Source organism: Mustela nigripes, chromosome 14 (assembly GCF_022355385.1).
Source record: "Mustela nigripes isolate SB6536 chromosome 14, MUSNIG.SB6536, whole genome shotgun sequence".
NCBI lineage: Eukaryota > Metazoa > Chordata > Mammalia > Carnivora > Mustelidae > Mustela > Mustela nigripes.
Window position 1 is genome coordinate 106,066,536 of NC_081570.1, and position 12,341 is coordinate 106,078,876.

At 54.8% G+C, this 12,341-nt stretch overlaps 1 protein-coding gene across 2 annotated transcripts; it reads right to left on the reverse strand.

Annotated features, from left to right (window-relative positions):
- Window positions 1-2: 2 nt before the first annotated feature.
- CERS2 (ceramide synthase 2) lies at window positions 3-9,023 on the reverse strand. Of its 2 annotated transcripts, none has more exons than XM_059376072.1 (11): window positions 8,921-9,023; window positions 3,790-3,963; window positions 3,251-3,368; window positions 2,935-3,053; window positions 2,650-2,707; window positions 2,493-2,543; window positions 2,173-2,265; window positions 1,849-1,977; window positions 1,539-1,645; window positions 1,252-1,405; window positions 3-1,068 (listed from the first exon to the last, which is right to left on the reverse strand). In XM_059376072.1, the coding sequence occupies exons 2-11, from the start codon at window positions 3,960-3,962 to the stop codon at window positions 928-930; spliced, it is 1,143 nt and encodes a 380-aa protein (XP_059232055.1). In that variant the 5' UTR covers window position 3,963; window positions 8,921-9,023; the 3' UTR covers window positions 3-927. The 2 variants fall into 2 exon arrangements, with proteins under 2 accessions (XP_059232055.1, XP_059232056.1); XM_059376073.1 differs by lacking the exon at window positions 8,921-9,023 and adding an exon at window positions 6,893-6,969.
- Between the last annotated feature and the right edge of the window lie 3,318 nt (window positions 9,024-12,341).

The window sequence follows — 12,341 nt, forward strand, 5'->3', positions numbered from 1 at the left end:
CATGAGGAAGACTAACTTAGTTTATTTAGTTGATCTCCCTTCTCAGTTCCTATTAGTCTCAGACACTTATTGCCATGTTTTACTTAATCTTTAATATATTTTAATTAAAAAAAAAAACCCATTAACAGTACATTTTGGTCTGAAGTGGTCCCTCTGCTGAAATGCCAGGTGCTAGCTGTAATTCTGGCTTTAACCCAAAACACCGAATGTTTAATAAATAAAAATTAGAACTAGTTGCCATTCTATTCCAAACCAGCTAGCCTAGGGGATGAGGCCAGAGGAAGGAGGCAGTTAAGATCTTAGACCTGTGACGACAGAGAGCTGGCAAATAACACGTAGACCACCTGAGCAGTCCCAGTATGCGCCCCCCCAACCCTTTTTGGCAGAGGTAGGGGTCATATGTACCCTCCTACACTCAATTCATTTGTGTCTCAGGAGGGGAAAAAGTTAAAGCTCAGCTTTGGTTTCTGGCCCAAGTTAGGGAACCTAGAAAGGTGAGCCTTGGTCCATCTTTGGCAGAATGAGGCCCACAGATGGGATAATAAGGCACAACCCTGGCTCTGGAGGTCAGGGAGTCTGAGGCAAACAGCTAGGGCCAAATTCTGAAGAATAAGGAATGTGAGTTGTAATTGCCACCCCCAGAGCTGAGGCAGGCCTCCAAAGCAATAGAAAGGACAACTTAGAATAACAGAGGGAAAATAAGGCCATCCCCCCTCTAACAAAGGATATACCAACCTCCCCTCTCCCTGGGGATAGGCTGGTTAGAGTTTGGTTAAAGGCAACTGGGTGACAAAGAAGCAGGAGGTTGGGCCGTAGAAGAACTCTCTCCTTGCTTGCTTTCTCCCCAGGGTTTAAGTGGTCCTCTGGGGAGGACAGGCTAGTTCCTTGGCTTTATGCGTTAATCTGAGGGGCAGCAGGGACAATGGTTCAGTCATTCTTACGATGGTTGTTACTGAGGACAGGGTGGCCGTTGGCTAGGGGCCGGCTCTTTGCTCCTCCCCCGGCTACAGCCTCCTCCCCCTCTGAGCTCTCCGTTTCTTCCCGGTCACTGCGTTCATCCTCTACCAGCTGTGGAAAGGGAAAAGAAGGGTTACATGCTATCCTCAAATGCTTAAGGAATGCCTCTCTCAGCAGGCTTGTCTTGCTGTACCCAGGGCCCCACAGTAGTTTCTTAGCAGGATGCCTGCTCATATGGGAGGGAGTCTGGGCTGTTTCTAGAGTTCAAGGGTGTAGGGCCTACAGAGCAGTCACCTTTCCAGTTATGAACTTGTGGGCCATGCGCAGAATGAGGTAGGCCCAGAAGATATGCAGCAGCTGTAGCACTCCCATCATGGAATTGAAGAAGTAGTAGCCGAAGAAAGCAGGATAGAGCTCCAAGGGGTAGACCACCGTGCAGTGCAAGATCCTGCATCAGGAAAGGAGGGACAGAACTGGAAACACACAGAGGAGGTGGAGGAGGCAGCGGGGATGAGAACAGATAAGGGGAGAGGCAAGGCTCCTGATTCCTTGAGGACAGGAGTATAGACTGGCTTACTCACCAGAAGGGCAGGATGACCAGTCGGGTAATGATGAAGACGATGGCGAAGACGATGAAGATGTTGTTGCAGGTGTTTTTCCATCCCGCATAGTTAAACATCTTGGCTGACTGTACAGATAGCCCCCATCCATCAAAATGTGCTCCTGACTCTCCCGTATACATTTATATATACACTGGCTCTGTGCCCCCACCGCCTTGGTCCCAGGAAGGTCAGCACCCCCCACACCACCACCACCCCCAAAAAAGGGAGAGGGACAGGAGAACCTGCACCGGAGTCTCTTAGGTTTGAAGAAATGCCCAGCGAGCCTGACCTCTAGCAGGTAGTCAGAAGAGTCATGTAGAGCCATGATCAAAGTCCCTGCTCGGATGTAATTGGCAAACCAGGAGAAGCTGATGAGAATGATGGTTGCCACGTGGTGGATGATCTGTTCCTTAAAATCCTGCAAAGAAGATGCAGGCTCCAGGGGACTTTTTCGTGTTCCCCAGCCCCCACTCTAATCCTACTTCTTTCCCCTTCCACCTAGTTCCCCTTAACTCACAGTTCCATCCAAATACCCAGAAATCAAAGAGAAAGGCTCTCCATCCTGGGGCTTTGTTTTGGCTCCTAGGCTTACGGGCACAGCTCCCTGACCTACCTTTCGCTTGACATCAGAGGCAATGCTGAAGAGCAGCGACCAGTAAAAAGAAAGTTCAATCATGTAGTACCAATACTGGGAAGGGATGGTGCTCTGGGAGAGAGGAGAGAAACAGAAAGGTGAGGGACCCTGAACAACAGGACGCGAGGGTCTCGCCTGTCCAACCCAGCCCTTCTAGCCCTTGTTTAGCACCATGACTACAGTGCCTTCTGCCATGTGTCCCAGAGATGATCTCTTCACACAGGTGTACATGTCCTCGTCCTGTCCTACTTTGATTCTCTTAATCATCCCAGATAAGGAGTCAGGACCCCATCTCATACCTGTATGGGATAGCCCTCCCAAACCTTCTTCATGTCATAGAACCAGGGTTTCTGCAGAGAGACGGCGAGAGGTTAAAAGAGGAGGGGCCCACACTCTATGGCTTCACACCACCTTGACAGAAAACCTACTCCCACCTCCCAGGAACCCGGCACTCACATCCACGATGACAGCCATGCCAGCAATGAAGGCAACCAGGTAAAAGGTGAATCTCCAGCTGGAAGAGGAAGCAGAAAGGATGAGGAGAGTGGCTGGGAGAGTGGCACAGCCCTCCAACCACTCCCAAGTGCTCGGAGATCTCCCTCTCAAGAGTATCATTGATATCCAAATTCGCCTCCTCACCAGGGCACAACCTCTCCCTGCACACAGCCGTGGCCCACCCCTCCAAGCAGGACATCAGACCTTCCTCTGCCACCCAGCTTCTCCGGCCCCAACCTCCCCTACCTGGCTTCTCTGAACTTCTTGAGGAGACTGGGCCGATCCTGGTTGCGGCGGCGGCGGAACCAGCGCTCTACCTGGCGGCCAGAGAGCCCACTCTGCCGTGACAGGAGCTCTACCTCCGCCTGGGTGTTGTGAAGAAGCCCAGTATGTTCAACTGTGGAACTCGACAGCACCCCCATCCTCCCGCCACGGCCTCCCACCAAGAACCTGGATCAGTACCACTGCCCTCTCGTCTCGTCGCCTGCCCACATGGCGTTGCAACCTGCGCCCTCCCCCAGCAGCACCCAGCAACTCCCAGAGCAGGGCCTGCGGCTCACACCTGTTTGGGCTGCTTGCCACTGGTTAGGTAGAAGTGCTCCAAGGTGGGGTTGGCTGGTGCCCGCAGCCGAGTTTTCTCCTTTACGTTCAGGAAGGCGGCCAGTGGTGTAGCCACATAACTGAGGAAGGGAGAGCAGTGAAAAGGGTCTGTCTCCTTTAAAGCACCTCAGTTTCTTGGTAGCCCCTAAGCTGGGAGGGGAAAGGGCTGCAAGCTCAGACAACTTTATCCTGGGCCTCAGTTTCCCGGCAACTCCCTCTTTGGCCTGCTTCGGCTGCCGAAAGCTGACAAAGCTGCCTGTGTTCACGAGTGACCAGGCGGAGTGGAGAGGGAGAACAAATAACCATTGAAGGAAAGGGCCTGGGGATGCTGAGCCCTCAGGAAGACAATGCTGCGTTCAGTGGGGGGCACACAGTAGGCAGGGATCTGGGTGGCCATAACAGCGGGGTCTGGGACCAATTAAACAGCAAGAAACAAACTTGAAGTGTGAGAAACTGTGGCTGGCAGCCAAGGCAGGCATGGGGGAAGGTTGGTATGCTCACAGCTCAAAGTAGTATCGAACGATGAGGAAGAGCAAGGCCAGGGGTAGTGTGATGTAGAGGTCTGAGGCTTTGGCGTAGACCCGTCCATCCCGGTCTTCTAGATCAGCCCAAGTTAAGTTCACAGGCAACCACAGCCGTTCCCACCAGAAGTAGTCATACAAGGTCTGGAGCATCCTGAGTGAGGAGGGGGGAAGTCAGAGGGCATCACAGGGGGCAGCTATGGGGGAAGAGAAAGATGACAGACTGAAACCCTGGAGTCTGGTCCCAGCCACATGGTGTTGGGCAAATCAGTTTCCTTGTCTGTAATATGGTGGCTTTCCAGTCCTAACATTTACCATTTACTGCAACTGAAAATGCTGCTGATGACCCCCAGGAGTCCCAGTTCTCTAGAACTAAAAACCTTGGGGTCTCCCCATCACTTTGCTACCCCAACAGGGAAGACAGGATCTGGCCCTGGAAGATGTAACAATCTGAGTAAAACCAGAGGCACCTTCTCCTCCCCTGCCCCCACGCTCCAACTACCCCTCTATCCCTCAAGCCAACCCACAGTTAAAAGCCTCCATGCGAAGGAAGCCCAAAAACAGATTGCAGGGCTAAAGCAAACCCTACCTCCTTTCCTACAACCCTTCTGGGCCAGAAGGTCCCTGGGGAAAATTAAGAGGCCAGAGTAAAGCAAAATTATGTCCCTAAAAGATGCTGAGCTCCAGGACAATCTGAACATCAAACTATTCCACCTGAGATTAACACCCCATGCCAAGCCATCCAATTCCTGCACATAAGGTAGAAGAACTATCTGAAGCATCTTTTCAAAAACAAAGTGAAGGCAAGGCTGTAAAGTATTAGGGATGGGGGGGCGGTGCCTCAGTGGCTCAGTCATTAAGCATCTGCCTTCGGCTCATGTCATGATCCCAAGGTCCTGGGACTGAGCCCTGCATGGGGCTCCCCCGCTCAGCGGGAAGCCTGTTCTCCCTCTCCCACTCCTCCTGCTTGTGTTCCCTCTCTTGATGTGTCTGTCTCTGTCAAAAAAATAAAATCTAAAAAAAAAAAAAAAAAGGATTAGGGATTCATGGACAGACAATGGAATCAGAAGACCAAAACATCTGGTGGAAGTAAGAGCTATTTATTAAGGCTCATCCATAAAATAGTAACTAGTCTGCAGGGGAACACCCATCCCAAGGACTCAGGGAAAAGCTGTTCCTTCCCATCTCCCCCCTCCTCCCCAGGGTCCACTGGGAGGCAGTGACCAACCCCTGGCCACTTGGATACTGGAATGAGGGAGGGTACAGACCTCCTTTGAGGTTCCCTCTAAAGGCATTGTCCAGTGCTCCTGAGGGGGAGAGCAGTTGCTGGGAGCTGAGAGCAGCAGCAAGATGGTCCTATGGAGTCAGTGATGCCAATACTAACAGAATGCCTGGCAGTCCTGGGACTCAGAACGCCAGTGGGATGACAAGGGCAGAAGTTTCTAGGCCACCTAGCCCTCTTCCTCTCAGGAGGGAAGAGAGGTGCTGGTATTCAGGCTGGCATGGAACTAAAAGCTGACGCAGTAGGTGGTCTCCTCCCACCCGGAGGGAAGAGATTGGGAAGACTGTTCTCACCAGGAACTGGAGACCAGTTGGTGCCACTGGCTGAAGGCTGATCAGATCCCAGCTGAGCTGGGCTGGTCCACAGCCTGCTCTTCCCATGGCTCCACCCACACCCACCACAGTACTTGCGAAATCCCTCTCAGAAATCCCTCTCAGCCTGTCACGGGTCAGTATTCCAGCTCAAGGACTTTACCCTCTTGTCCCCACTCCTGGTCACTGCTCTCAGATGAAGTCAGAGGTCAGCACTGACAATAAAGGAGCTTCAGCTCCACCTTCCCCCAGTAACACTCATTCACACACACACACACACACACTCTAGGCTCAGCTCCCAAGGGCACTGCCCCTTCCCCCTCTACCTTGGCCAGAATAAATATTTAATTAAAGAGATGGAAGCCTTTTGAAAAGAACAAAATTAAATACACTTCTCCACGGTGGAACTTTCCCCACACAACCAAGTGCACAACACACTTTCATAGAGAAAAGATCAAGAAAGTCTAGCAGAGAAGGAAAATACAGAATGCCTCGATGTGCTAGCATGCCTCCTGCCTCTGGCTCGTCCTTCCCACCTTTCTAGCTTAGCTAGATTGGGGGTGGGGAAAGATATCTGATGTGTCTCCTGGGCTCCACATCTCTTGGAGACCACCTTGTCCTCTACTGAGATCTAAAGCAAAAGTATACAGACAGGCCTGGATGTCGGGCCCCATCCCCACCCTGGTCAGTGGAAACGCAGGAAGCTTCTCTGTCAGGGACATTTTCAGGATTAAAGATTCAGAGGGCTGGCTGGGGTCCCAGAGGGTGTGAGTGGGGCCCCTCTCCCTGACTCCTGGAACCCAGGATTGTCTTCTGCCGGTCTAAACCTACAAAGAAGGTGAGGAGCTGGGGAAGTTAGCAGAAAAAGGGTCAGAGAGTGGTCGAGGGCAAGCACCAGGATAGGGCCATTATCTCAACCCCAAGACAAGATGACACCTGTTTACCCTTCCCATCCCAAGCAGGGAGAGCCAGAGAACATGGTGTGTCTACAGCTCAGAAATGCAGATTAATGGGGGCTCTCTCATACCTGGGTTGCAGGCTTTCTGTGACCACAGCCCTCTCTTGCTGCCCAGTACTTCCATTAGCAGAGCAAAGCTACCCCATCCCTGCCCACTGTACCCCACCCCCAGGGCCTAGCCCAGCAGGGAGAGGCACCCGATTCAGCACAGTCAGGGCTTCTGACTCAACATGGGGGGTGGGGGGGACAGGGGCAGGGAGGACAACAGAGGGTCCCAGCAGCCTCACTTACACAGCCCCACAGAACCAACAGGTTTGCTCCTGAAGCAGCTCTGGTGGCTTCTTGGCACCAGCGCACCAAGCCAAGCATGGGATCCCATAAACAAAAGGCCGGGGCAAGAAGAGGAGATGTGAACTGGGCATAGGGAAGACAACCCTGCTTTTCTGGCCAGTTGGCCCTCAGGGTAGGTATTTGATTTTCTGATGGAGAAATCACACCTACAGATATTTTCCCACTCACAGAATGTACTCACCCCACACATGGAGATACAACAGAGTGTGTGTGTCTTTGTATGTCTCTCCCTCCTCTCTCACACACACACCTGCCTCAGAGACACAGACGCCACTCTCTGAGGCACAGGCTGGACAGGGGCCAAGAGAGCAGGGATTTCATGGGCATTGCATTACCAGGAACTTGACTAGGGCTCTGCCCAGCCCCCACCCCCCCCCAACCCTTCAGAGCAGGATGTAAAGGGGGCAGAGCCCTTTACAAGGCTCTGGGGGCTTGTAAACCCAGAATGCTGAGAGGGCAGAGGTCTGAGTCCGTGAGGAAAGGATCTCACAGACTCAACACGAAAATAGTCCTGCGGGTCTCTGATTTACTGAAGAAATAATTGAGGAAACCAGGATCAGCAAAGGAGGAGAGACGGACAAACACAGGGTCCCACAGGCTTCCAGCCGCCACCCGCCACTGAAGCCTGAGAGACTACAAAAAAAGGGGGAGGATCCGAGTAGTCTTCTTGTTGAAAACTTTCTTTTGGCAACAGCACAGAAGCAACTAGAAGGCTGCAGCACGGTTGAGCCAACAGGAGGTGTGTCATTGCTCCAGGCAGCCGTGTAGGTCCCCAAATTTAGCATGTCTGGGCTGCCCCACTAGAGGCCCCAACACACCCAAATACTGAGTGTGACTAGAGCCTCCAGGGGCAGGGAGAGGCCGGCAGGTTAAAGAGGCAGAGCGGGGACAGTGCTGAAGAGCACAGTAAAGTATCCGCAGGCCTGCAGGCTCCTGGCCAGTGACAGGGAGGCGAGGAGGCCCTGCCTCCAGGGGGAAAGCTGGCCAGAGGCCCCAGTGAAGGGAGTGGGCTATGGGGTACCAAGGGAGACAAGGAATTCCCCTTAGAACAGAGAATCTGTGCAGGTCACTTTATGATTAGGGCCAGAGAGACAAGGCTATGACAAGTCCTTATCCCTAGGAGCCCCATTACAAGTGCAGTCAACCACCCACATTTAGACCCAGTCACCTGGACTTTGGTATTGGGCAGAGACCCCTCCAACACAGACGTGGGAGTGACTGCCTGTTGGAGGCCTTTCCAGATTCATTTCCCTGTGAAGGAGGCATCATTCCTTGGGATCCTCAGAACCCCCTGCGTACTGAGTCTAGGAACTCAGGTAACTAAGCCCAGGTTGTGATGCCAGGAGCTTGGCTCCGGGAGACAGAGAAACCCCCAAGCTGAGGCCAAATATTAGTGCCACACACCTGCAATTAACCTACTTGCCAGAGGGCCTCCGGGCCGGTAATTAACAAGCTGTGGCCCAGAAAACCAGTTTCACCAGCAGCTTCCCCCCTCTTCGCCCCAGCCACACACACCCCATAACGGTATAGGAGCCTTAGCCTTGGGGGGCCGGGGCAGACACTCAGAGCCGCTCCTTCCTGTTTCCCGTTAAGCACATGGACGCTCTGACCTCGCTCTCGGAGTGGCCACAGTGGGCCGGTCCGAAGAAAAAGCGGCACGACCCTCCCCACCATCCTACTCCAGCCATGGGACCCGTGCAGGCCAGGAGCGACGCCGCGGGCCCACTGCCAGGCTGGGGCTCTCGCGCAAATGGTCACCAAGCTCCTCTCCCCAACAAAGGGGGCGCCTGTGGCTCGGGCCCTCCGCGAGCAGCCCCGGGCCCCTACCTGTTGCCAGCAGGGCTTGCCTCGCCGGGCTGGGACGACGCGCCCCACAATGCCGAGGCGCCCGGCCAGCGTGCCCTCGGGCGGCACTGGGGGCCCGGCCGCTCCCGCGAGGCGCTCCGGCCCGCCCTCCCCCAGGCCCGCCGCCATGAGCGCGCCGGGCACAGGCCCCCGAGCCCGCGGCCGCCGCCGCCCCCCGCCCGGCCGCCCCGAGCCCGCGCCCCGCTCTCTCTGCCCTTGTCACCCCCCACTCGCTCCGCAGCCGGGGCCCTCTCCGCGGAGCCGCGTCGGAGCCGCCCCCACTTCTCCCAACTTTTCCGCTGCCGCTCCCCGCCCCACCCCTGCGCGCAGCGCCCGCGGCTCCCAAGCTGGGGTCCCGACTCACTCGGCGGCGGCGGCGTCGCGGACCTGGCCGGGCCGGGAGCCGCTGCTCCGTCTCTCCTGGCGTCCGCGGAGCTCCGGCTCCCCCCCCCCACTCCGGACTGGCTAGGCTCGCTCCTCTCCTCCCCCTTCCGCCCGCCCGCCCGCCCGCTCCCTCCCTCCTTCCTCCTCCGCCCGCCGAGCCCAGCCGAGCCGCGTCCTAGCCCAGCCCGGGAGAGCAAGGCCGCGAGCGGGCCAGGAACCGGGAGGCTTGGCGTGGGCCTGCGGCCCGGCGACCGCAAGGGAGAGGAGAGAGAGCAGCGGGGCCCGGGCCTCTGCGCGGGGCAGCCGCGCCCAGCCCCCGCTCCCTGCCGCCGCCCCTTTCCCGGCTCTGGGACCCGAGCCCTCGCTGGCCAGCCCCGCGGCCGCGCCCACTGTAATCTCGGCACCTGGAGAAGCCCCAGAGGAGGGAAGGCAGTGCCGGAGCCCCGCGGCCACTCTGGGCTCTCCGCGGCCCTCGGGGACAGACCCTCGAGATGCCCGGCGAAGAGCAGCCGAGCGCCTGCCTCACTCTCCCGCCCCCAACTGCGGTCGGCGACTTCAGCCCTGCTGCGGCCCCCAGTTCCCCCCGCCCGACCGATTGCCACACTTCCCACCTCTAGCCTCACTGAGCGGCGGAGGGAGGACGGCGCCCAGGCTTCGGACGAGCGAAGCCTGCGGGAGACCTTTCCGAGTGCGGTGCGCCCAGGCCAAGCTCCTCTCCCCGCCTGACCCAGGCAGCGGACCCTCGTGATTCCCTTGCCCTTCCCTGCGCAGAGCCTGCGGTCCCTGCGAGGTCTCCCACTCCATCCCCAACACAAAACCCTCGTTTCCACCCAAGTATGTAAAACCTTCCCGCAGCAGCACTTCTAACCCGCCATAGTTCTATGAAAGAGTGGACTGCCAGCTTTTGTTTTGTAAAATGTATCTGAGTTTGCCATCTACACTGTTTTTCCCTCTTCTAATTCATAGTTTTAAGATGTCTTTTGTAAAACTGGCGTTTCAACAAGATGCGACATTCTCCTAGAAAACCCACCTGGAATCCTAGCACGGACGGAATGCGGCTAGGATGTGTTTGAAAGTTTGTTTAGAAAGAGAGCTGGCGTTTATGCCACTTAGGGGTAACTTCGTTTTTTACCTCGATGAAATGTTGGTATTTTTGTCCTGTCACAGTTAGAATCTTGGACAGTAGCTTCTTTCATGGTTTATCTGGTCAAGTTCAGGCGTTTTGATAGCTCTCAGGAAGGAGAGCGACCTCCCCACTATCCCAATTGAGAGCTTGGCCCTCACCTAAGGCTCTTTCTGGAAAGGTAGAGAAGCAGAAGCTGACTGATATCCAAGCTATTTGTTCGTTTGCTCTCTGTAGCAGAACCCTCACCCCATTCATTCCTACCAGTAGAGAAATGAGAACTACTGGCCCAACCCCTGGCCCATCTCCACCCAGACCAGCCACCTTTTTTAGCCTGACCTGCCCGATTTTACAATTCTCTGCAAGCCCTCCAGCTCTGTTTTCATTTGCCCCAGGATGAATTCCTCCCTGATTAGCTCTGCTTATGTGTAACCCTCTTCTGCCTTCCAATCCAAAGTTCCCTCTACCTTTCTTGAGAGTCCTCCCCAGATTCCTCTCTGCTATGTACCCACACATCCTTTTCCAGAAGGGTTGTGTCTCTGCTTAGAGCTCTAGCTAACCTTTGGGTCCCTCTCTAATTCCTCATGCCTCTGTACTGTTTGGTTCTTTTCCTTTAGCTTCGGAGACCTTTTCCCAAGAAGTTTTCCTAGACGCCAAGTTTCTCCAAGGTGCCCACAAGACTTTTTAAATAATTCCTTAGAGGACTGAAGACTGTTCAACTTACTTTTAAGATAGTAGTGGGCAGGGGAAGTTTGGGGACAGAAGTCGGATAGTCAAGGCCTGAGAAATAAAGATAAGAGGGGTTACCCCTCCCCCAGGAGACAAAAGAGAAGGTGGCTGGAGAAAGGGAACTGCCTTTAGGCAGCATTAGAATGATGCTACTAGTTCTGTCAACATACTTAGGACAGTAGCTCGGGCCTGCTCGCCACACACACACACACACACACACACACACACACCACCACCACCACCACCACCACCCCCCACACACACACACACACTCCCCAACTCAGCTGGACCAGGGGATTTTGATCACCACCTTTCTGACCCATCCCCCAGTGCCCTGGGCAGGCATGGCCACGCCCACAGTGCCCCAAGCTGCCTGCCTGGCTGTGACTCACTTCCTCTGTAAGGGCTGCTGAGGTGGCCTGAGGCAGAGGACACCATCAGCCTTCAAGCTGGGATTTAAGTATCTGGGCAGGCTTCTAGGACAGCAAAAGACATGGACCCCAGCTGAGGAAAGTCTGGGTGGCTTGTGCAATGCAGAAGCCTGTTTGGGTAAAGGACTAGAGCATGGCTACTACGTGAGCAGAGGAACTCAGGTGCCAGGAGCTCTGGGGAGAAACGGTTTCATAAAAAGAGAAAAATACCCAGGAGGAATTTCTATGCGTTCAGAAAGCATGCAGTGCGAGATTTTGCAGAAGAGCAATATGGAGTTGGAGTTGAAACCTTATTCAGGAGTCAACAGATGAGGCTGTACTTTTTACGCCTGTCCCCTATATCCTCTACTAAGACAGACCCCAAATCAGCTATGCCCTCATCCAAGTAATGAAGAAAACACAGGAGAAGTTAGGAGACCTGAATCTGGTTCACTCCGCTTCCTGAGTCAGTAATAAGAAACCCCTCCTACTCTGAAATTCTAAAATACAGAGCATGGGGGTGAAAGGTGATTAGTAAATTGGAAAACAACCTCAATCTGGCCCTGGAGTTGAACAAAACAAAACACCAGGATAAAAGGAGTGAGATTCCACCAAGTTTCAGTGAAGCAGCTGTAAACGCATCTTACATTCTCCCTTCTCACACTCCTGGACCCCAAGGATTACTCTTCTGCCCTGTAGTTGCGGTTCAGCCTGCCGCCTTCAAACTCGGGATTCGGCCCTGCTGATCTGCCAGGAATCCCTCACAGAAGTTCGGACTGAGAAAATAAGAGCCCTCTCTCCCTTCATTTCCCTCTAAACCTACTTGGAACGTGTGCCCAGAATGGACTCTAAAGGGCAGAGAAGGCCAAAGGCATGGGACTGGGGCTGCGAAGACACTCTGTTGGGGTAACCCAGCCTAGGAAGTCTCCTGCAAGTGTCTTGAGGTCTCGGGGGTGAGAGTGGGGGGGACCCTTGAGTAGGTGTCTCCTTGGGGCTCTTCTGCTGACCATGCCTGCCCGCCTAGAACCTGACGTTCTCCGGAGACTGCACTTTCTAACAAGTGCGCAAAAGGAGCCCGGGGCCATCTGTGGGTGGAGCCAGAGCCTTGAAGACTTCAAGTGGCCACTAGGGGGCTCTCG